General features: G+C 35.3%; 1 protein-coding gene across 9 annotated transcripts in view; it reads right to left on the bottom strand.

The window, feature by feature from the left end:
- Positions 1 to 26,610, bottom strand: part of Dym (dymeclin) — a 359,511-nt gene that overhangs the window by 137,353 nt on the left and 195,548 nt on the right. For 8 of the 9 annotated variants that reach the window (XM_048806245.1, XM_048806244.1, XM_048806242.1 and 5 more), the window contains one exon: positions 17,279 to 17,443. The exons of the other annotated variant lie outside the window; for it this stretch is intronic. In XM_048806245.1, coding sequence (XP_048662202.1) covers positions 17,279 to 17,443 — 165 coding nt within the window. The remainder of the gene's footprint in view (positions 1 to 17,278; positions 17,444 to 26,610) is intronic. 9 annotated transcript variants of the gene reach the window in all.

The raw sequence follows: 26,610 nt of genomic DNA, 5'->3' as shown, positions 1-26,610 counted from the left end.
AAAGAAAAATAACACTGATGAAAATATCTTTAAAAATTATTGAAACACAACATGAGCGTTACTATCCTCAATAGTTTGTTATAGGACTGTGAAAACCTGTCTACTTCTGAGAAGTGAGAATGGCCTAAATAAATAGAAGGTGTGATATGAGCTACATTAGCCACCAATGTATAGTCGTCATCCTAGCAATGGTAGGGAAAATGATCATAGTGGCATCTGAGTGTTTAACATATGACAGGCATTGTACCAAGTGTTTTACACACATTATCTCACTGAGGCCTGACCTCAGCCCAGAGAGGCAGGTTTCCCTAATATCCCCACCTTGCCAGAGGGTCAATGGCAAAACCAGAATTCAAGCCCAGGCAGTACGACTCAACACCTAAGCACCATGCATGTCACCACTCAGTGACTACTCCTGCTGGTCCTGATGCATCTGACACTTATTTACGGATCTTGTTTTGTTTGTTTTGCTTCGTGGTACTGGAGGTTGAACCCAAGGCTTCCTACATGCTCTGCAAGCACTCTACCCTGGACTAGCTCCCTACCTTAGTTCTTTTCATGTAAGTGATCCATCAAAATGTGATTATAATGTTTGCATACTCAGGATTTTAATTTTTCCTCTTTCCTACTTTTCCTATCTTTGTGCTCTACTAGGGGAGTTCAAATAATTGTTCAGGATTAAAGGCATAACCACATGTCCTGATTTGCCTAGGAGAGTCTCAGTTTACACATTTTGGCTCATCCTATCAGTGTCCCCTTTCACTCTCCTAAAGTAACCTGGTTTGAATGATAAATTATACGATCCCCCACTTAATAATCACTTTCTTCTTTCTCACTGTCTTTATTATTAAACAATGAAGTTTACTAAATTGGCAACATTCTTTCTTTGGGGGTATGGTCTCACCACATCTCTTCTATTCAGAGTATCAGCTCTCAACATTTAAAGCACCATTTTTCTTGTCTTCAAATGGCTCCACAACTCTTTTCCAACTCTTATGTCTGATCTCATCTTCTCCTACGTCCTGTCCCATTCCTTATTCTTTTCTCTTAAATGAATCCTTTGTCTCTCTCACCCACTCTTGCCTATATCTTCTTTTATGCCACCCCTACACTTGGAACAAACCTACTAATCCACCGAATGTCTGTATCCTCTAAGCGCTGTTTTAAAAGTCACTTAGTGAGGCCTACCTGAGCTTACCCATCCACCCACCTGGATTCTGAATTCTTCACACTAATCTTTGTGAGGCTCTAGTTTGAAGTGTTATTATTTTTATTATACTACTATATGGTTCATGATATTCACTCACATCAAAATGAATGTGAATCTTGACAAAGTTTATAGTTCAACATTTGGGCTTTCAGCTAAATCTATTAACCAAAGGGAATACATCATGCATAAGGATCTTGCTAAATATTTTAAATCCAACCACTACTTTTAGAGGTTACAGGGGCAAACTCTCCAAAGTGGACATTTGACTATCAAAAGGGAGGTCATATTTCTTGGTAGTACATAAAGAGTCACTCTCAATTTCATGGAGGAAAACAGGTGAAAAAGAGCTCTGGCCTCGCTCTGCTACTGTCTCCTATAATTTGCCCTCTGAACACTACTTTTGTGCCTCTTTGGGGTTAAAGGCTGCAAACTCAGTGAACTAGTATAATGAGCTAATAAATTAGAAATCCCATTAGCCTATTAAGTGTTTTAGTGGACCTGTACATTAAATAAGAAAGATAATATCAGATAACACTGTAATTTCTGAACATCCTGGTTTGTTTAAAATGAGTACAATGAATTAAAATTCAAAGCTGAAATAGGACAACACCAAAAGATATTTTTAATGAGATAATATATCAAAAAATTATAGAATGAAAACTAAACTCTATTCAAATATTTGAATAACAAGATTAACAGGCTTGGAAAATTTTTTTTTTCTTCTTCTTGTACTGGAGATTAAGCCCAGAGGAACTTCATCACTAGCCCACATCCCCAGCCCTTTTTAAAATCATTTTTCAGTTTTGAGACAGCGTCTTGCTAAATTGTTTAAGGCCTCATTAAGTTGCTGAATCTGGCCTTGAACTTGAACTTCCATCTCTAAAGTTGCTGGGATTAGTTGCTGGGTAGCATGCGCTACCATGCCCAGCTGGGAAATAACTTTTGTATTTATACAAACATAGACTATTAAAAGAAATGTCATTTGATTACATAAGTGGGACACCCCAGCTTTTCTTATAGTGTAAAATCAGAGAATGCCACCCTACAGAACCAGAGTGGGAATAATAACTTGATAATACAGGAGCACTGTTAGCTAAAAAACATGACAAGTAATGGGAAAGTGAGTTCTATGGACTTGGTTATAGGGAGATATGTCAAACTTTCACATGTTCTAAATGAATAAAATCACTTCACCCTCTCAGAAGACTATTTGTTAATTCTTTTTCATTCTTGACATTAAAGAGCACTACTCAGATAAGTATGTGCATTCCTCAATACATAAAAAACAGAGACTTAAGTCATGTCACAAATTCAAATCCAAGAATATAAATATACTAGAGTTGAGCTAAGTATTAGCAATCATTTAAGAGTTCATTTTGCTGTTTGGGGTAGCATTCTCATTAAGCAGAGCAAAATAACTACCATTTGGACTACAAAAGGCATTGCAACAGAAAGCCAAATTAACATGATCTCATTAAAAGAAAAGGATGCACAAAAGGCAGGAAGTGGAAGTAACTCCATCCAGGGAGTCCTGGTCCAGATGGTGTAGCACAGAAGGTGCATGCTCTTAATGCATCTTTGTCAACAAGCAGTACATGGCACACAGACAGACCTGAAAGTTGAGGTGAGGGAGCCTTTAAGACCTAGCTGTAACTGAGAAATTCCCCTCAAGAATGAGGGTATACTGTTGCTTTCTTCCAATGAAAACAGATGTTTGCTTCTATAGTTCTGGTCAAACTTCTAAATGGCATATGGAGCACCAGAGAAGCATTAGATAATATATTGTTATCTTTCCCAAAGCAGTTTTAAATAAAAGGCATGAGCTAAGTCTATAAATGGCCAACTAACAAGCATGTGGGCAAACAGCAACAGAAGAGTAAATGGAGCAACGCAGAAATCAGGGGCATTAAGGGATCTACACTTACACCTTCATAGCCAATGTCTCTCAGTTTATACTATAACAAGCTCAAGTGGATCTTCTTTCAATAGAACCACAAATTCTTAGTACATACAGATTCAATGTATACACAGGCTGTTGTTATCACTATCATATTCACAAAAGGTAGGGAGAGTGGAGACAGGCTGAAAAACAAATACTCTATAAACAACCAGAAAATATCATAGACCTCAAGAGTCACACCAAGAATCACACAAAATTTTGTAGCTTGGCTACCTGCTGCATTTGCTGTTAGTGCCAGGCGCGGGAATTAAATGACAGTGATTTTCAGAAGGAATATTTAAAAACTAATGAAAATGGAAGTTCTTTTCCTCCCTCTAAACAAAACAACTACAACACAGTGCTCCTGTAGCTTTCTTACTGCAGTAAAATACTGTTATATAAGATGGGAAAACAGCAAGAATGAAGTACCCACAGAACAGATGACTGCCCACTCTAACTGATGAGCATTTAATTCACAATGATGCTCTCTGACTTGACATTTAAGGATCCTAAGAGGGATTCAGAGGCTTTTTCACAATTCAATAAACTATAAAAAGTATGCCCCAAACTCACTTTTTTACTAAACATTAGAATTAACACAAAGCCTAGACTTGGAATATGTTATTTGCTTATTTTTTCCTTATTTTTTTCTGCAGTTTTTTAATCACTAATTTTAGATTAATTCACTAACTTTTCCTTTACTTTCTCATATTTTATAGAAAGGATATCATTGTAGCGCCATTGCTATCTTTAAAAATTATTTAGAAAGTTTAGGATTGAAGGATATTAAATTAAACCTATTGGAACCCCCATAAGCAGACACAAATTGCTGTTTCTGCCTAGATTTCCAATGCCATGAGCACAGCATGCTATTTTATAGAGACCATGCATTGAATTCATGAAACTTCTACTGTCCAAAATAATGCAACTCGAACTCCCTCCTATTGACTTACAATATGCGCTACTTGAAAACAAATGCACACAGGGAAAGAAATTAATAGTATCAACATGAACTACAACCAAATGAGCTTAAGTAGACATTTTTTAAGTCTATACAAATGTTATTTGTATAAATATGCACATACATGGATACCAACTGTACTTCTAAACACCTAGGAAAGCCTCTCCTTATTTGTTTACTTACAGATAGAAGAATGACACAAATGTTAGTCATTAAATAGAGGAATGACAAGGAAACTATAAGACAATTAGTTACCATTCCCAATTATATTCAGGTGCTAATTGTGTTATTTGCTTATTTTTTCCTCTTTCCAGTAGTAAACTAAAAAACTTATTCCTTGGGTCACCATGAAAATCTCTATAAATGCTTGCTTAATTTGTAAAATTCAGTTAAAAACACTTGAGAGGGCTGGGATGTGGCTTGGGAATAGAGTGTCTCCAACACATGCATAAGGCTCTGGATTATGTTCCTAGCACCATAAAAAAAATAAAAAATAAAGACTGTTCTGTATCCATTTCACTATTACCTTGAGAAGAAAACAAAAATCAAACTTTTATTAAAAATTAACACAAAGCCTAGACTTGGAATATGTTATGGTTTGGATCCAAAATATTTCCCCCAAACCCATGTACTACAGGTTTAGTCCCCAGTGCAGCAGTGTTCAAAGGTGGAGCCTTGGGAGGAGATCATGAGAGCTCCAACATCATCAATGGATTAATCATTGATGGGTTCATAGCTAGTGGACTATTGGGAAGTGGTAAAAATCATTAGGAAGCGCTCCCTCCACTTCTAGCCATCATAAGGTAAGCAGTTTTGCCCCAACAGCAACAAGGAGCTCAAGGACCATGGACTGAAACCTCTGACACCTATCCTCCTTTTCAATTGATTCTCTCAGATATTTTGTCACAGCAACAGATATATTCCTGTGAAATTTTTTAAGGACCAGTATGGAAAACAAGATATGCTATATGTTTTTAGAGCAGAAACCAGGATGAATGGTGTTCAAAGAATTTTAAAAGATGAAGAAATAATGAGATTCCTGTTTCTATAACCTATACTTCAATTTAAATTTTTTTTTTTTGCTAATTTTATAAACTATCTCCAAGTGAAATTTTAAGTGGTTAGAGAACAGAATATGTTCAAGAATTCAGACATAATATAGTTTAAAATGTGTAATCACTAAATGAGATTTTTAGTGAGCTTTAGAATGGGTTGAAATGATTTCAAGGACAAAGTTACTTAATAAAGCCATATTATTATAAAAGGCTTTATGATAATATTTTAAATAATATTTCGGAAGCAGTATAACATTAAATGAATGGCTTTTGGAGCCAGCATATTTGAGAATCAATACTGACTTTTTCACCTTCTAGCAAGTTATTTAATCATTCTATGCATTAGTTTCCTTATCCATAAAACGGGAATAATCATACAGTAGCTCAAAGAGTTATTTAAAAAAATGTTTTTTAGTTGTAGATAGACCTTAATTTTATTCATTAATTTATATGTGGTGCTAATAATCAAACTCAGTGCCCCATGCATGGTAGGCAAGCCCTCCACCACTGAGCCACAACCACAGTCCTCAAAGAGTTATTTTAAATATTAAAACAAATAGTTAATAATTGGAACAGTTCTGCTAAAGAATAAGAATTTAGTAAGTATTAGCTATTATCACAACTAGCAGACAATAAAATATTTTATATTTATGCTCTAAAAAATATATACAGTACATCTAAAGTTCACCTTAAAATTAATTTTTAATAAATTGCCTCTAAAGCTAGTTGTTGTGCTAAACAAGTGACTTCTTAGAGAATATTTTATTCCAGTTTAAGATCAATATAAGAATGAACATGGAAAAATGCCAAAGTAACTCTCCAATTCCTGTTCCAGCTCAAATCTGTGAGAGATTTAAAAATGTAACAGAACTGAAGTTTTAAAATCTCAAAACATAAAATTTTTTAAAAATAGAACAGCTATCTATTTAGAATAATTCACTAAGCACATGTATGGTAAGATACATTTATCTTACTTTATAATGCTGTGATATTCAATAAGATGAAATTTAGATAAGAGCATGAACTCCAGAGAGACTGGATTTTACTTCCAGCTCATTGTCTGATCTTTGCCAAACCATTTAACTCTGTATTTTCTTCTGCTTCCTCATATTTTGTCACACAGAAGTAAATCATTTTGTTGTCAATATAACTTAGAGGGATCAGATTAGTACAAATGCCATTTCCATCCTGTAGCCAAACTGAGAAGGATTTACCTGCTTTATCACAAGTACAATGGTTTAGTCACTTAATGCCAGTAGGTGAAATATTAACTTCTGATTTACATCAGCGCCTATTTAAATTCTGGAAGTCAAATAAATGTTATGGGCTGGCATCATGACATGCCAAGGCATGGAGAGTGGGTGGAATTACTTTTCTTCCATATACGGGAAACCCTGTATGTTTAAGTCTGTTAGACACTAGTAACCAAGAATATTTCTATAATAAGCAGTTGTGCAAGTCTGCATGTCTGAATATGTACATGAAATTCCCTGCAAATGGCAGCCCCAGGGGAAGAAGAGCCACAAATCCCCATACACTTGCCTGAGAAATTTTAATTTATTAGAGTGTTTGGGAACTCTGGTCACAATTACACACCCACAGATGTCAACTAAGACTTGAGTGTATGCTTTGCCTGAGATTCATACACAAGGAGCAACTGGTGGGGAAAAGATCTACCATTTTTTAAACCAAATATGAATTTTTATTGCTCTTTCATAAGATTTTATCAATTCTCATTCTGTTTACGTCTGTCAAAATGCTAATGACTTCCTCCTCCCAGTATAAAAATTTACTTAGTTAGTAGGTATCTTTTGGTATATTTTAGCTATTAATTTTATCTAAATTTCTTCCCTTTGAATGATAAATTATACAATACAATTTTGTGCCATTTTAGTGTAGATCACTGTCATGACTGGCTAGTATAACATTTATTTTGCATGGGATTTTAATATTGGCCTTCACTAAATCTTACTGATATTCTTATAGGGAATACACTGAAAATATTTTCTAAATAGTTCCAATTAGGCATCATATCAGAATTTGGTTTTCCACTAGTAATTTTGAATTAAAAAGCTAAAAGGAATTTTTACTACATACAATAATATATTTTCTTACTTCTTACTTATATTTTTAAAACTTTATTCTGATATCACCAGCCATTTACCTCCATAATTTATTACCCCACTTTTTGAAAGGGGGGGTTGCTAAAGCTTGTTACTAATTACTCTGTTTTCAAGTAGTTTTTCAGTGTTGTGTTTACATTTTAAGAGGCAAAATGAAATGTAAAATAATTTTACTTCTGTGTTCTTTTGCTTAACCAGAGCTATCAGAATAAATGTTTTTTATGAGGCATCTTTTAAAACATGTTGATATTGCCTTCCTGGTCACAGATTACCAGATATCCAAAAAATAAAAAAAAAATTGTAAAATATTTTACTGGGAGAAAAAGCAATCCAGCTTTACATATTCCAGAAGAATTAAGGATCCTTCCTTTGCCAAGCAGTTTTACTACCAATCTGTGGAAACTGTAACCAGAGAACTATAACTAGAATCCTCCATTATCTAATGATGCTATCTTAAGTGATATTCTGAAGATATAGCAGTATTGGAATATGGTGCCACTTTTCTTCATTTGGTTAAAATAATCTCTGAAGAAGGTGGTCATTAGAAGACTGAGTAAGTTTGCATTAAGTTAATTTCAATTAACTAAAACCATTCATTCTCAGCAAATATGAAGCACCTGATGAATTCAAATAGCTAAGAATCATATTAGGTAGTGGGGTCAGTGGTTAAACACACACACGTTCCCTGCCTCTGTGAAACTTACAATCAACTCAGGGTGTACATGTGTGTTTGGGGGGAGGTGAGAATGAGAGAAAAAGAGGGAGGGAGGGAGAATATGAATGTGTGTGAGAGAGAAAAAACATAGTATGAAGGTATAACAGTGAATGACAAATGTAAGAGAGAGAGAGAGAGAGCAAGGAAAAGACAGGAAAGAGCATGTGAAAAGTCCTAAGATGGAAAAGGGGTCAACAAATCCAGGGAAAGAAAAGACAACTGGTGTGGCTAGATAATGTACCATCCTAAGGGCAAAGAGAAGCCACTAAAGGGTTTAAGTGAGGAAGAGAAATGATCTGATTGAGAATATATGAAGACACTTGCTAGATAAGAGTTAAGGGTGGGATCGGAGTGGCGGGAGTATAGGAGGAGAAGCAGAGAGGAGTCTGGTTGTGAGATAAGGATGGTGTGAGCCAGGGTGGCTGGCAGAAGGAACAGAAAAAAGAGGGGATTCACTCTATATTTTGGGTGCAGAACTGAGAGGATGGGTGTAGGGATGAAGGGGGGAAATGATGATTCTCATGTGACAGGCAAAAGCAACTTGCTGTCTGCAGTCACCATTCACTGAGATGGAGGGGATGAAAAGAAAAGGTTTATGGAGAAGGCCTAAGAATCAATGGGAGAGGGTAAGGTGAGAAGCAGGAGTGGTGGTGCTAACGGTAAGGCAGCTGACAGTATAGGCTGGAATTCAGCATTTCAGCAGGAGTATGGATTTGGGAAATACTGGCTCATGGATTGACATTGCAAGTGACAGAAAATGATGAAAATGCCTAGAGTAAGAGTTCAAGTGAAAAGAAAGAAGCATCTTAGGAACAAGACTTAACGCATTCTAATATTTAAAGCCCCAAAGCCTAAAAACAAATGGCAAAAGGGTGGGAAGAAAACCGAGAGTATACTGTCAGAGAAGCCAAGAGAAGAGGGTGGGGCAAAATTATCTACCCCAGCTGTGACATCCAGCAAAGATGGTGGCTGAACATCTTCTCCTTTCTTCTTCAGAGTGTGCAGTACCAATTTATTCCTAGAGCTCTTGAGAAGAAAAAAAGAAAACCCCAAACCAGAACACAAATCAAGTTAGAAGAGGGAATTCTAAAACAACATTAACTGCTTATTGCATTTTCTTACCAACTTTTCAAGTCTGGGTTTACTTGTCCTACTCTGATTTATACTGTACTAAGAACAAAGCAGTCAATCTCTGAGACCAAACAGCACATTCTAGAACATGGAAGGAGTATAATCAAGCAGAGAATACGTAATTCAAAAGGAAACCATAACGACTTAAGTGGGATAATACATTTCATTTCATGCCACAGAAGTGGCACAGAAATCAATAAAGCACACAGCCACAACAGAATTATTAGGACAGTATCACATGCACAAAAAATTATTACTATGGTTTCAGATATTTATTTATTACAGATTCAGTGAGTGGTATACTATGAAAAGACCATTTCAGCTATTTTTAAAAACTCTTTTGAGGAAACTCATTAAAACAGTGTCTTAGATATAGAATGAAGATGCAATTCTTTCAAAGTAATAAAATGGCACCAGATGTGATTTTTTTTTTAAATTCTTTTTTTTTAAATACTTCACTTTACAATTCTATTTTTTTAAGAGAGAGAGAGAGTGAGAGAGAGAATTTTAATATTTATTTTTTAGTTTTCGGCGGACACAACATCTTTGTTTGTATGTGGTGCTGAGGATCGAACCCGGGCCGCACGCATGCCAGGCGAGCGCGCTACCGCTTGAGCCACATCCCCAGCCCCACCAGATGTGATTTTTAAACCACGTATAAAAGACACACCAAATGGGCCAAAATGCTCCAAAATCTGAAAAGTGCTACAGTTTAGATATAGAAATGATTTAATGTTGTGCTCACTTGGAATTATAAACCCATTCAGTGAAAGAGGGAAGAAAAGAAAAATGGTGAATGTATACACATTCTAAAATAAGTCATTGGAGAAAGTCTCTGTGATAACGTCACGGGAGCTCCTACCCACTCTGCAAATCACTGCAGTTCTGTGTCAAATAAATGACATTACATTACACTGATGGGGAAAAAAGAAAAGTGTATATTTAACTTAGGCAATGAGAAGGAGGGCAAAAAAGAGGACCGAAGAAACTTTAATTTGTATAATCTTGAAAAATTTCTAAAAAATGAATTTGAAATTATTTTAAAAGAAATGTCATGTATATTATGCTAGTATTTCATAGCTATTATACATTAATTAGTTTTTTTGTCTACATGCATATAATTTTTATATTATTGCTTTAATAGCAGTATATAGTTTTGTATTCTCTTTTCATTTATTTTTTTTTCTTTTTTTTTTATTATTAGTTGCTCAAAACATTACAAAGCTCTTGACATATCATATTTCATACATTTGATTCAAGCATCTCTTTTCATTTAACATTCAAATGTTTTCTGAGTATCTACTTATTTTTCTTTATAATATTTTTTAACAGCTGCATATTTTTCCACTGAATTGAGAGAATACATAGTTTACTTGACCATCCCACTATCTTGTACCTAAATATAACTCTTTCCTTAGGATAAATTCCCAGATGATCACATTTAAATGAATTTTGGTAGTTATTTCTAGTGTATTCCTTAGTAGAAACCAGTATTTTTCACCATTCTTTTCAAAATTATTTTTTAATTGAAAAACACTATGTATACTTATGGTGCACAACATGTTTTGATAGAGGTGCACATTATGGAATAACTATGTCAGCCTAATTAACATATCCATTAGCTCACATACTTAATTCTTTTTTTTTTTTTAATGGTGAATACACTTAAAATCTACTCTGTTCACAATTTTCATTTACAAATATGTTGCTTTTAACTGCAGTCACTGTGTAACCATAGTCATGGTAAAAGGAAGACTGAAAACATTTCTTGAATCACCATTTTTTATCTAGCAGATACAATTTATGATTAGAAAATAATGCAAGATTGGATATTCTACCATATCTCTGGACTATTAAGGCAGAGTTTTTAAAGTTTTTGCTCTTGAAGCTCAGTAGTAGAGTTCTCACCTCAAACATGGGAGACACTGAGTGTAATCCTCAGCACCACATAAAAGTAAAATAAAGGTATTGTGTCCATCTACAACTAAGAAAATTTTTAAAAAGTCTTTGTTCTTGAAAAATCAACCTTTACACTGGATTAAATAATGCTTACAATATTGAGTATTAGTAACAAAAATATCTCTGCATAGTCTTACAGTATAAAATATAAATCACACTGACAATATATACTAAATATGTGCCAGGCTGATTGAAAAGAACTAAGTACATGCACGGAAGAAACGGAAGAGTTCCTACAGTATTCATACCATATCATTGCAATGATTACATTCTCTCAATATGGCTCGCCAATTCATATTTTTCAAAAGTCATCTACATTGATTCCTTCTTTAATCATCTCCACTGCTACAATCAGCTAGTCTCTGTTTTGGTCTTTTGCTTAAATTCAGATTCTTCCCTCTCAACTTCATGTAAATGCATGACAATCATCATCAGAATAATGCTTTGACCATATCACACTCATGCTCAAAAATACTAAAGTAAATTCAACTGCCTACAGAAATCCATACACAATGAAAAATGTCAAAAATAAAACAAAAACATACATAATGAAATGTCCTGGCCTGACATGCAAGATCCTCAGGAATCTGACCCTATACAATATAACTAACTGCAATATTGAGTAATGCTATATGTAAATCTGCTCTTCCCAAATGACCCTATTTATTACCCTAGAATATATACTGTGTGCTCTTCCTTTGAACTTGAGTTTTTGGTACCTGTTCTACTAATCTAACACTATCCTTTGTTCCTACTTAAATACTACTTATTTGAGGATACTTCAGATCTCCCTGTCAGAAGAGATCTCTTTTTACACCTGACTAATTTTACATTTAACTAACAATGCAAGATAGGGATTTTGCCAAAGATTTTGTCTTGTCTTTCTGTCTTCACCTTAAGTCCTCTTCTTGGGTGGCACAAGACTAATAACATAGTAATAACTGAGTAAACATTTGCTAATTTTATGACCCAGGACAGGGGCTCTCAATGGTGAGACACACATAGTAATCCCACAACTATCTCCCCTTCCTTCCCAGGAAGAAGATTTTTAGCACACCACAGTCACTTTGCTAAAGACTCAACTTCTAGCAGTCCAGGCAGGTTGGACAGTCTTATGATTAACTTTTTGTCGAGGGATGGGTGATGCCTATAAAACAGAAATTTACATAAAACCCCAGTTCCTTCCATCCTCCTATTCTCTGGAGTGCAGAACTTGTGGTGAACCATTCCAGACTTGTTGGGTGAGGTCAAGATACTGTGGAAGGTGGAACACAAGAGAGGAAGACTCTGGGTTTGAAACTTCTATGGGACAGAGCTGCTGTACCAGCTCAGGCTTTATTTTAGAAATAAATTGCTATCTGTGCAATCCATTGTTATGGAGGGGGTGTTCCTCTTTTACAGCAGCTGGATCTAATTTTCTATCTTAATCAGATCCACAAAACCTCTAAAATTTAAAGGCAAAAATTTCTCTGTCTGTTGGTGAGAGGGTCCATAATTTTTAAGACATTATAGAAGGGTTCTATGGCACCCAAAAGGTCAGGAGCACTGATGACAGCAAAGTATTAATTAGCCAAGAACTTACGTGTCAATATGCTTAAGAAGAGAAACATAATATCTTAAAATCAATATGTGATAGAAAAAAATTTTAAACACTGCTGGTGTTCTTTTTCAGTATTCAAACACCCGGCAGCAATAAACTGAAGCCCCAAGTTAACAGTAATTCAAAATAAATGGTGCCAGTACAACAGAATCATCTCAACGCTAAACTTTTCCTTGATCTCTCCTTGCCTTTGGCCAAATTAAACTAATAGCAAGCAACTATGTTTTTTACATCAGCCAAAATAAATAAATTAAATATGCAGTCCATTAAAAATAAGGAAAACAGGTATTTTCTTACTTCACAGATTTCTTATAAAATTTATTTGCCACTCCACCCTGAAACCTAAGAAAGTGGAACTTAAAGTTGGACATAAAAATCTGATCATTTGACTTCATGTAGTTACCAGCAATGAATTCAAATTCTCAAGTGCTCCCTCAAAATTCTAAATTTGATTTCCATAGAAACCAAATCTAAGGTTAGTAGCTCAAGAGGTGAGCTCAATATTTGGGGGGGTAAAACAGAGGAGACACCATGTCTGAAAGGCTTATAACTTTAACTTCATGAAGTATGACGCAACCAGAAAAAGACAGTAAGAATACATTTATTCTTTCTTTACATTTAAGTAAAGCCTCTGCAATTACATCCAAATAATTAAATGTAGAACAAGTCCAGGGAGATGTGGGTTCCCATGGAAAAATATCTGAGAATTCTACATGAGCCAAAGTGTACCTGTTTTCAAACACCAGTGAGTCTTAGGACAAATTATGAATACTATGTATATGTATGTGTGTATTATACACACACACACACACACACACACATATACACACATACATTTTTTTTCTTTTATACCAAGGATTGAACTCAAGGCACTTTACCATTGAGCTTTACCTGCCAACCCTTTTTATGTGTAATTTTAAGGTAGGGTCTCACTAAGTTCCTGAGGACCTTGCTAAATGCTCAATCTGTGATCCTCCTGCCTCATCCTGCCTTGAGATTACAAGTGTGTGCTACTGCACCCAGCAAACTGAGTAAAATTTATAATTTAAAAATTATAAAAGTCAAAATTATAACTTACAAAAATATTATATCTAATTCTGGATACAAGATTTTATGATTGGTACTGTCAAAAATAGCCCATCTAGGAAGATAATAAAAACACTGAATAAACTGTTGTACAGAATGGTTGAAGTAACCTAGGTAGTTAAGCTGAAGGAAAAAATTAAGAAGTCATGACATGTATTTTTAAAAACCTCAAGGAATATCATAAGCCTCAAAGTTTCTGCATTTGTACATTTCTCTCAAGTTCAGAGCTACAACCAACTTATGAAAATTAATGGCAGGCAGACTTGACAAAAATGAAGCAGCAGGAATTCTACTATCTCCTGAAGTAGTAAGCCCAGCTCTCTCTCAAGGCCACTGTAAGAAGAATTCTTATGCTGGGAAAAAGTTTGCAGCAAAATGACTGAGATTTCTATCTAAAGGAGTAATACATGTTAGACTTAAGGACTAAGCTCATATTTTTCTCTAGGAACTGAATTACATTTTAAACATTCTGCACAAGCAAAAGCAATATGATTTTGTAAAGTGAGTTTGAGTGCTCCATTCAGACTTTGGCTAAGTTTGTCCTTTTTATCATATAATTCTGCTGGAAGATAAATTTCTCAACTATGGGGATTAAACTATAGTTGACCATGTGTCACTGGGTACGCAGGATGTTAGCTACTTGCAAATGAATACTGCATGAGAAGGTGACCAGAACCTCCTTTTAGGCAAAGCATGCCCACATTCTGAGGTCTGTCCTGAACAGAACAGTTTCCTGTGCACTATCCCAGATTGGAGGTGGTGGGTCTGGGACTGAAAGCCAGTGGAGAGGCCTTAACTCTAGAGCTCATGTCTCTAACTAGCACACTGCATTAGAACAGGCAGGACCTGGCAGACTTGTAGGCCCAGAGACAGCTTATCCGGAAAACAGCCCTAGAATAAGGTGAGAAAAGATGGAAGACTGTAGGAAAACAGAATGTGTTCAAAAACACTTCAGAGTTTTTTTGGCCCCACTCTATTTCCTCAGCTACCTACCTGGGTGTACTAGGGCCTAACATTTCCCATCACAGATGCACTCACAAGGGTAGTTCAGTCCTCAGGAGGGTTGATATTGAAAAAATACCCTCTGGATGCTTATACCTTAAATCCTAGCTGAAAGCACTAAGGAGGAGAGAGGAAGTAAAATGGATAAGAGATGAGGGGTTCCAGGAAAATCGTTGAATGAGGAAACAGAAAATATAGATGGAGTTCTATGTGGACCTAAGGCACAGTGGAGATTTAGCTCTGTGGCAGGCAGCTAAAGCAGGCATAGGAAGAACACTCTGCTTTTGCCACATGATGCCTCCATCTTCTTCTCCCTCTCAACATTTTTACTCTTGTTCCTCCCTACTCTGCTTTCCTTAGCCTTTTCCTTTCATCTTCCTACCTGACCATGGCAAACCGGAGAAACTGCTGCCCGCAGTATTCATGAGGGTTAATGATGTGCTGGGCATGAAGCTACAAGGTGTATGATGATGTACAAGACTGAATGTTCACTCCCCGGAGCTTGTACCCTGATATGACAGATCCAAACACAGGGGACCAAAAAGAAGTACAGCATGACAGTTACTTTTATGTTCCACATGTCTAGACTATGGCACCTAGTTCCTTCAAACACTAAGTCTAGATGTTGCTGTGAAAGTATCTGCAGATGTCTTAACACTTACAATCAGCTAATTTCAAGGAAAGTAGACTGTCCTCCATAATGTGACTAGGACTCATCCATACATCTGATGGCCTCACAAAGATTGGGTTTCCCAAGGAAGAAGTAATTCTGCCTTAAGACTACAACATAAGGGGCTGGGGATGTGGCTCAAGCGGTAGCGCGCTCGCCTGGCATGCGTGCGGCCTGGGTTCGATCCTCAGCACCACATACAAACAAAGATGTTGTGTCCGCCAATAACTAAAAAAGAAATAAATATTAAAAAATTCTCTCTCTCTCTCTTAAAAAAAAAATAAATAAATACATTTAAAAAAAAAAAAAAGAAAAGAAAAAAAAAAAGACTACAACATAAAACTCCCCCGTGAATTTAGACTGCAACATCAATACCTACCAGAATTTCCAGCCTGTCAACCTCCCCTATAGATTTCAAACTTGATAGCCCTTCCAGTCACCAAAGTCAATTCCCTATGATCAATTCCTCACTGCATATATATATATATATATATAAAATCTCCTATCAGTTTTATGGACAGCCCTGACTGATGTACTAGTGAATAAGGATAAGGTCAAGTATGCTGTCAATTTAAGAGGTTCACTGAGCAGTATTGCTCCCCATTCCTTGCAACTAGACAAGATCTGTCTACAGTTCCTAAAAGCATTCACTTAACTGACAGTATTTTGTGTAAGTCAGTGAAATGTCAGTGACTTTAGTTTGATTCTTCTATATTTAAGAGTTTATTATTTTCTGTTAATTTTTTATTCTTGATTTCTCAAAAGTATCTGTACCATACTTATCAACAGCATAATGAGTCTATAAAATCTTTATGCTACCAAAAAAAGGCTCTGCCAACTTATGTGCCACACAGTGTTCCTTTCCTAAGAAAGTGTTTTCACTTAGATATAATGTGTAGTCTGAAGCTTTTGTATGTTTCTTCATCTGTGAAGGTCTATTTTAATTCTAAATGCTTTCCATTTCCTGGTTAAGGTTGCCATGGAGTTTTTTTCCTCCTCCTTCTAAATCATTTGGCAGTGAAGATACTGCCTTAAATCATCACATCTAGCTCACAGTATAGTGTTGGTATAAGTCATCTCTGACTTACAGGAAATGTGTTTAAAAATGTCAACTGCAAAGTACAAAGCAGTAATGTCATACTGCCCCTCTATTTTGGTGCACGATACACACTAAATAGCAGGTGTTGATTTTCTCTGATATTTGAGATTGATTGCTTGTCTGTTAGTACTCCCACCATCATTATGTTTAATCTACACTCATCTATGACACATTGCAACTTGCTGACTTTATAACTACTCTGTATGTAAATAAAATGAGCAAGAAATAGAAAACCCAAATAGGATGACTTCTATCTTCCTATAAAATCAAATCTGCTCAACTGAACGTGCCTCTATCAGAACAAGGGCAAAGTCCTAGAGTGAGCTCCTAGGTGCACTTACAGATCAAGAAAAAGAACTAAAATTTCATTTGTAATTGATGGTTAACTGTAAAGTGCATTTCATAGGCAAATAAGACAGAGCACTCCAACTACTATAAAATAAGTCAAGAGATCTGCAAAGGAAACAAAATATAGAAAAGTTCTGACAAGTTTATGTGACAATTGTGTGGCTAAAAGTTTTCCTCTTTCCCATGAAACATAATATAAAGTACTGAAGACATATGTAAGGAAACAAATCCCAGGCAGCACTTTAAAGAATTATTTAGCAGTAGTTCAAATATAAATTTTCACTCTTATTATTTAATTGACATGTGTCCTATGAAAGCATGCAATTATCAGTTATACACACCATGCAGCATGCAGTAAATGGACAGCAGAGGTTAATAACCTGGAAGCATAGGATCTGAGAATGTGAGAGCAAGTTAAAGACAAGAGTTCCTCTCCATTTTCACTGAGGGCCGAGAAGCAATGCTGAAGCGTAGAACAGTGAGAGTGGGGGAAATACAGTTTGTCCAACACATAAACATATCTCCGCAAGTGGCGGCAGGTATAACTGAAAGACAAAGGTAAAAGGAGAAAAACAGAAAGAGAGAGTTTTCCTTTGAAAAAAATAAAGTCATTCTTTATGCCCTCAAAGCTTTCTGTGTATCTTCACTAGATGGTGCCCAAGATAAAACAACTATTAAAAGAGAACATAAAAAGGATAAAAAAGCAAGCAAAAAAAACAACAAAAAACCCCGACTAAAAAATGGGCATAAGATATGAACAGACACCTCACCAAAGAAGATGTACAGATGGCAAATTAGCCCATGAAAAAGTGTTCCCCATCATGTGTCATTAGAGAAATGAGAATTAAAACAACAATGAGATAGCAGTACAGATCCATTAGAACAACTAAAATCTGGAACATTGATAACACCACAGAAAATATCACTCACTAGTGGAGGGAATGGAAGTGGCACAGTCACTCTAGAAGACAACTCTGCAGTTTCTTACAAAACTAAAGACACTCTTACCGTAAAATCCAGCAATGTGCTCCTCAGAATTTACCCAAAGAAGCTGAAAATGTATGTCCACCCAAAAAACCTGCATATGGATGCTTACAGTAGATCTGTAACTGAAAAACTTAAAAACAACCAAGATATCCTTTGGTAGGAAAATGGATAAACTGCATTATATTCAGACAACAGAGTATTACTTAGCACTAAAAAGAAATGAGCTATCTAAGTCATGAAAAGACATAGAAGAAGTGCATATACCAAGAAGCCAATCTGCAAAGCCTACATATTGTGATTCCAAGTATATGACACTGTGAAAAAGGTAAAACTAGGGAGTCAATAGAAAGATCAGTGGTTGCCAGGGGTTAGGAAGGAGGGGAGGGATGAAGAGGCAAAGCACAGAGGATTTTTAGGACAATGAAAATACTTTGTAGAGACTATAAAGGTAAATACATGCCTTTATACATTTGTTCAAAGCCATAGAATATGCAACACTGAAAGTGAACCTTAATGTAACATTAAAGTCTTTGGGTGACAATGATTTGTCATTGCATTTGTTACTTGTAATGAATTTTTCTGCTCAATTCTGCTGTGAAGCTAAAACTATTTTTTAAGTCTATTTAAAAGGAAAAAATAAACACAAAAACTCATAGGGAAAAAAGTCTCAAAATACGTTGGTGTCATTAGTGAATCATATATCTGCTTTGGTGGAATAAAGTGATCTAAGATATTTTCTCTTCACAGTATTTGAAATACATTCTTGTCAGATATGCAATAATATACCACAATGATAAGGAAGATGCTGTGGCAAAGGAAATATTAAATAAGGAATCAGAAAATTTAAAAGTCTTGATCCAGCTCAGTAATTAGCAGCTTTAAAATAGTAAGTATTTGATCTCTTTTGTCTTAATTCCACAAATAACACAGAACTTAAAACTTTAAATTGCTCCAAAATTTTGAAGGATATTATGAAAAAGTAAAGTAATCAGAGGGACAATTAGAATTAGGATTATTATTAAAGTTAGGGAAGTTTCACTGTTACCATATTTCAGGCCATTTAAGTGTAACAAGTTCAAAGAGGAAAATGCAAAATCAATCTGAGAAGGTGAACAACAAAATAGTGAACATATCAAGTGACACACCTTGACTACTAGTCTTAGAGAACCACGTCAAAAGCATAAAGTTACCAAGGGGGTATCAGATGATTATTAAAGTACGCTGAACTCAAAATAAAACTAATTCATTGGAAGACTTTCAATTGGCAAATTTCCACAAATGAACAATGCACTTATCCATTTAACCACTAACCAAAAAACCAGCTGGCCAGGCACTAACTACTACCTAGTGTTGGGCACTGAAGATAGGGTAAAGAACAAACTAAAAATCCCTACTGTTACAGAGCTTATACACTAGAGGGAAAGAGAGAACAAGACTTTACTGAAATTGGAAAAGTCTTAGAAAGCTAATAATATCCCCAATAAGGCAATTCAATGAATTTCAAAAAGGACTCAATCCACCAAAGGCGAGTAAAATCAAGAAAACTGAAAAACTGTGTTCTTTAAAAATGTGCTTCACCACCACTTTCAACAAGTGATCAGCAGTTACTTTTATCATCAGAAATGGGACCAGCAGACATCATGTGTCTCCTGAAAGGACCACAGCATAGTGAAAACCTACTGCTGAGGAATCAGACAAACTTAAATTGAGATTGAGTCTTAAAAAAAAAAAAAAAAAGTTTTGTACCCTTTAGCTTTTGAAGGTCATGAAAGACAAAAACTGAGGGACCGTTTCAGAGTAAAGATGAACAAGGACAACAAACTGTAACATGTGGTTTTGGTATTGAATTCTCTACAATAGGGGAAAAGGCATTTTTTCTCTTTTTCCCTAGAAAGGGAATTAGCAGGGCAAAGGACAAAAAAAGTTGGATGACAGAAAATTAGACAATACCTTTTAAAATTAATGTTAATTTCCTGATTTTGATAATGTCTTCTTCTTCTTCTTCTTCTTTTTTTTTTTAAAGAAACACATACTGGAGTCGTCAGAGGTATGGTACATCATATCTATACATTCATTTTCAAGCATTTCAAAAGAAGAGAGATGGAATGATGACAAAACAAATGTGGTAAATTTTGTGGAATCTGAGTGAAAGGTAAATCAAAATTATGTGTACTATTTTTGTAACCTTATTTGTACTATTTTGTAACCTTTTTGTAATTCTAATTTCAAGATAAAAAGCTTTAAAAAATAAACACAGTATTAAAACATCAAAAAATAATTTAAAGAAAAGAAAAAAAACTAGTTTTTTTTTTTTTTCAAACTGAATGATACTCATTTTAACATGGATTCAAATAGAGGGCCTTAAGAATGTTACCCTGACCTCTATACTTAAGGCTCGGGCCATCAGAAAAAGTAGAGCGTGGGAAGTAAGCAAATGTGGTCTGGAGTTATCCCATAAAAAACAGTCACTGTTACTTAAGAGTTGCACTTTCATAAAAACTAAAGCCTCCTTAGTGCCTTCTTATATAAAAATGTCCAAGATTATGCAATGTATAGTTCTGAAACGTTACTTGATATGGTTATCCTTCACACCAAAATAAATTATGAAAATGTTCTGTCCTAGAACAACATTCAAGTCTGTAGAGGATGCCAAAAACCACAAGCAAAAAGTAAAGCTTAAAAAGTACCCTGGAGTCAAGTCTTAATAATGATGTATTTTACAGTACTTTGACGATAAAACTGTAATTTTCACAGCAATTTTTACTAACTTATATTCTCAGTTATTTATATGCTTAAAGAACTTTCAAAGAAAAATAAGATTACCAGAGGCAGGTTAAACTTTAAGGACTACTGAGAATATTCTGAATGCTAGCTACCCTTTTCTTTTTCTTTTTGAGTTTCTCCCCTTTCCTTCCTTTCTTAGAGGAAACTTGTTAACAGATCCTTTAGTGGACATAAAATATAAAAAATTAATTTAATAAGAAAGATTTAGAATTTACATGAAGAAAATTATAAAAACTTACTGTTGGGTATAAAAGAAACGAAATAAATGGAGAGACACTGGCCTATTTCTGAATGGGAAAACAAACTATTATAAGGGATGTTATTATCCTTCACAGATTTTAAACCAAGCCTTGTGTTGTTGTTGTTTTTTTTTTTTAATTTTTATTGGTTGTTCAAAACATTACAAAGCTCTTTTTTTTTTTTAAACCAATTTTGAGTTCATTTTTGCATCTGGTGTGAATAAGGATCCAATTTCATTCCTCTGCATATGGATATCCAGTTGTACCAACACTATTTATTAGAGACTACCCTTTTTCCATAGAGTATTCCTGGCACCTCTGTAGAAAACCAGTTGACTATATATGTGTGGGTTCTCTTCTCTACTCTCGTCTTCCCCTGGTTGTATCTTTTTCCCCATGCATTTTAATTACTACAGTTTATAGTACGGTCTCCTACTTTGTTCTTTTTGTTCATGATTGATTTGGCTATTAAAGATATTCTGTGGTTTCATTTAAATTTTATAATTGTGTTTTCTATTTCTATAAAAATAAGAATTTTTATAAATATTGTGCTGAATCTGTATGTCACTTTGGCTATTATTGACATTTTAACAATATTAAATCTTTCAGTCCATGAACATATAATATCTCTCCATCTATTTGTGTGTTCTTGAATTTATTTTATCATCCTTTCACTTCCTCAATTAAACTTATTCCTAAGTTTGGTAGCTGTGTTTTCTTTTCTTCTTTTTTTGGGGGGCGGGGTGGGAGTGGGATTGTCCTATGACTTCTTTTTCAAATAATTCATTGTTGAAATATATAGAAATGACAGCCAGGCACAGTGGTGCATGCCTATAATCCCAGCAGCTTGGGAGGCTGAGGCAGAAGGACCACAAATTCAAAGCCTCAACAATTTATCAAGGCCCTAAGAAACTCAAGGAGACCCTGTTTCTAAATAAAATATTTAAAAAAGGACTGGGGATGTGGCTTAGTGGTCAAGTGCCCCTGAGTTCATTCCCCAGTTCCAAAAAGTAAATTAAAATATATAGAAATGTTAGTGATTTTTTGTATATTGATTTTGCATTGTGCAACTTTACTGTACTTGTTTATTAGTTCTAGCAGTTTTTTAGTGAAGACTGTAGGATTTTCTTTATCTAAGACCACCTTATCAGTAAACAGTGATAATTCTACTTTTCCCTTTTCATACTGTCTCCAAGACACTCATCTCACTTATTTCTTAAAATATTTTTTAGTTGTAGGTGGACACAATACCTTTATTTTATTATTTTTATGTGGTGCTGAGGACCAAACCCAATGCCTTACACATGCTAGGCAAGTGCCACAACCCAGTCCTCATCTCACTTTTAAGGACACATGTAAGCAGGCAATGGTGGTGCATGCCTGTAGCCCAAGCTATTAGGGAGTCTAAGGGAGGAGAATTGCATGAGTCTACAACCTAGGCTACATAGTGAGATCCTGACAAGAAAGGAAGGAAGGGAGAGAGGGCGACTGAAAATAGACTGAAAGTGAAGGACTGGAAAAAGATATTCCACACAATGGAACTCAAAGAGAACAGAGGTATCTATTCTTAAATATACAGACAAAACAAACTTTAAGTAAAAAACTGGTTTTTTTTGTTTTTTTTTTTGTAAAAAAAGACACAGAAGGGCATTATATAATGTTAATGGGATCAAATGATCAAGAGGATATAATAATAGTAAATATATATTTACCCAACAACACTGGAGCACCTAAATGTATAACACACTAAAGGATCGAGAGAGTGAGCGAATGAGTGAGAGAGAGAGAGAGAGAGAGAGAGAGAGAGAGAGACAGACTGAGACTGCAATACAATGGAGGACATCAATATCCCACTTTCAACAATGGCTAGATCATTCAGATAGAATATTATTAAGGACATACTGGATTTAGACTTTAGGTCTAACAGACTACAAATATACAGAACATTCCATCCAAAAGCATCAGAATACACATTCTTCTCAAGTACACCCAGAACATTCTCCATGATAGATTAAATCACACATGGTAGGGCTCAAAAAAGCCTTAGCAAATTTAAGAAGACTGAAATTTTATCAAGTATCTTTCCTGACTATGATCACATAAAACTAGCATTTAATAGGAGGAATTTCAGAAAATTCACAAATACCTGCAAATGAAACATGCTCCTGAGGAAGTTAAAAGGGAATTTTAAACAAATCTTCAGAAAAATGAAAATGGAAAGATAACTTATGAAAATTTATGGGATATAGCAAAAACAGCTCTTAGAAGAAAGTTCAGGAACTGGGGATGCAGCTCAGTGGTAGAATACTTACCTAAAATTACTTTAACATTAAAATCTGTTACAGAGAAGTTTCCTGCAGTGGCACATGCCTGTAATTCCAGTGGCTTGGGAAGCTCAAGCAGGAGAATCACAAGTTCAAAGCCAGCCTCAGCAACTTAGTAAGACCTTGTCTCAAAGTAAAATATGAAAGGGGCTGGGTATGTGGCTCTGTGGTTAAGTACCCTGAAGTTCAATCCTCGAAGGGTGGGGATAGGGGTCAGAGAAAGTAAGTAAATTTCCTGACTCCTCACCAGTATGTGAACTCCTCCATGGCAGATCAATGAGACATAAAAATCCTCAACAAAACAGTAGCAAATAGAATTCAATAACATCCATCATGATAATGTGGGATTTATCCCTGGAGTGCAAGGATGGTTCAACAATGCAAATCAATGATTATGATACATTACATCAATATAATGAAAGACAAAAGTACATGATCATCTCATTAGATGCAGAAAAAGCATTTGACAAAATTCAATATCCTTTCATGACAAAAACTCTCACCAATTAGAGTCAACACAGTGAAGTCATATATAAGAAGCTCGTACCTAACATACTCAGTGGTAAAATACTGAAAGGCATTCCTCTAAGATTTGAAACAAGACAATGATGCCACACTTCTACTCAACAGCATATTGGAAGTACTTGCCAAAGCAATTAGGCAAGACAATGAAATAAAAGGCACATTGTAGTTTATAAGCATCATGCCCACTAAAGGAAAACTTGGCTCATGGGAAGAATGGCTATTTCTAGGACTACAACAGAAAATATACAAATTAGCCTGAGACACATTGGCCTAAAAGCAAATAAAGAAGAAAATTATCAAAGATAAATGGGGTCCTGGGCTGGGGATATAATTCAATGCTATAGTGCTTGCCTAGCATATGAGAGGCCCTGGATTTGATCACCAGTACTATAAAAAAGAAAACCAAACAAATGAAACAAATGAGTCCTGTGAAAAGGACATAAGAAACAATAATAGGGGTCTCCCAGTGACCAAAAACAAACAGAAATCAAAATGAATAATTATCCTGCAAGTGACTAAAACACATAGACTATATATAAAAATCCAGGAGTTTATTAAAAAATAATAATAAAAACATAAAACCCAGTACTTATTGGTTACTCCTAGAGGTGAGAAAGGCATCAATATCTATTTCTGAAAATTAAATATTAAAACAAAAAATTAAGGACTAATCCTGTGTTTTCAACTAACCAGAGTTGATGAGGAAAAAAAATCCTCTTTTAATAGAAGAATTGCACTTACTATTACAATTAGAAAACTGTCACTTGGTAGCCTGTAATAAAATAACTAATTCAGCAAAAAATCATCAATGAGACCACTGTGTGACAGAATGATAGTAAAATTTAGAATGAAGGGAATAGGCTATCACCATATGAACCCACTGATAAATCTCAGCTTGTCTAGCATAATTAGATATTATGAGTCTTCTGACATGATAAAATAGGAAATATATAGGTACAATTATTAAGAATATTTACAGGGGTTGGGGTTGTGGCTCAGTGGTAGAGTGCTTGCCTAGCATGTGTGAGGTACTGGGTTCAATCCTCAGCATCACATAAAATAAATAAAATAAAGGTAATGTGTCCATCTACAAATGAAAATATATTTTTTAAAAAAAAGAATATTTACAAAAACAATCCTGAGTTAATTTTAAGTTTACAGTAGAAATTAATGTGAGAGGACATATTAACATGAAAAGAAGCAAACAAATTCAGAATGCAGGATATTGTCTAAGACAAATGACCTATCAATAGAGTTGTCAATGATATATGAATTAAACAAAAAAAAAAAGAAAGAAAAAATGGGATACTTCTCTAGACTATATAAGTCAGCAATTTCTTAAAGAGTCAGAGAGTAGGTGGGTAGTGAGGTATGAGATCGATCTAATTATGTGCACATAAAACTATGCCACAATGAATCCCACTATTTTATTGGAGCATAACTATTATACACCAATAAAGATTTTTTTCTTTGTTTTAAAGAGCCAAATAATAAATACCTAGGTCTATACTTAGTTAATTTTGCATTTGCTGAGAGAAAGCAGTCATAGAAAACACATAAGTGAATGGGCATGGCTATGTTCTAATAAAATTTTACTTGAAAAATCCAAACCTGCTACACTGAAAAAAACAAAAAACCTGATACATAAATAATCAAATGTGGTGTGATGATCTTATGTTCATTATGATTGAACTAACCAAAATTGTTTTTCCCCCCCCAAGCACAATGTGAATATGAATTTGCTATGAGTTGATATTAAGGAACCACTGTTAATATTTGGGTGGACAGAGTAATTAAATAGTCAAATTGATGTAAACAGGTAATGAAGTACTACAAATGAAACTTAAAATAGGGAAAACTTCACCTGATCAGATAGGTAAGGGAAGGATTTCCTAGAAAAGTAATAATTCAGTCAAGTTTTAAAGAGTGGAATAAAGATAAACAGGAAAATAATTTCAAACAGAAGTAACAACACAAACAAAGGACCTGGGTTGGAAGAAGAGGCTTCCTATGCGTAAGTAAAGACCAGTGTGGCAGGAGCTGACCTTGAGGGAGAAGAAGCAGGTAGCACAGGAGTTTTGTCTTTATCTTAGGAACAATGACAAACATCTGGAGTGTATTAGGAAGAGAAGTTTCAGGTGAGATCTGTTCTTGAAATGATCGGTCTGGTTATAGGCCGATGAAGCAGGAGTTGACAACAGACCTGCTAAAAAGTTAATACACCTGTGGGGGCTGGCACATAAATGCCTGTGATGTCATCCCAGCTACTCAGGAGGCTGAGGCAGGACAACTGCAAGTCTGAGGCCAACCTGGGCAATTCAGTGAGACCCTGTCTCAAAAAAAAAGGGGAAAGGAGTGGAGATGTAGTTCAGTGGTAAACTGTTGACCTGGCATGAGTAAAGCCCTGGATTCAATTCCCAGTACCATCCCCACATGAAGTTAACACAGTAGAGACTAAGGTGACGGTAAAGGAGAATGGCTGAATTTGAGGTATATTTATTGATAAGTCTTGGTAATAAACTGGATATGGTAGGTAAGAAAAGGGAAGAGTCCAAAGAGACTTTCAGGTTTCTGACTTGCATAAAACACAGTGTCAGTCATGTGGGTACGAACAGGAAAAGAAGATAAAGGAAAGCTGGAAAAGGATAGGATTTCCATTTTGGATGGAAAGTGGAAAGATGCTGTCAAGTATCTGAGTGGGCACGCAGTTCTCAGAGCCCAGACCTGGAGATGTGTGCTTTGTTCTTTGTATATATAAACCATTATGTGTGCTTTGTATACAGGTGAGAGTGACTATAATCACCTAGGAAAAGGGAAGGGAGAGAAGGGGGTCGCAATGCTTTCAGTTTGTGA

Source organism: Marmota marmota, unplaced genomic scaffold, assembly GCF_001458135.2.
Source record: "Marmota marmota marmota unplaced genomic scaffold, marMar, whole genome shotgun sequence".
Taxonomy (NCBI): domain Eukaryota; kingdom Metazoa; phylum Chordata; class Mammalia; order Rodentia; family Sciuridae; genus Marmota; species Marmota marmota.
Note: the sequence above shows the minus strand (reverse complement) of the source record. Positions and strands in the feature narration are given on the sequence as shown.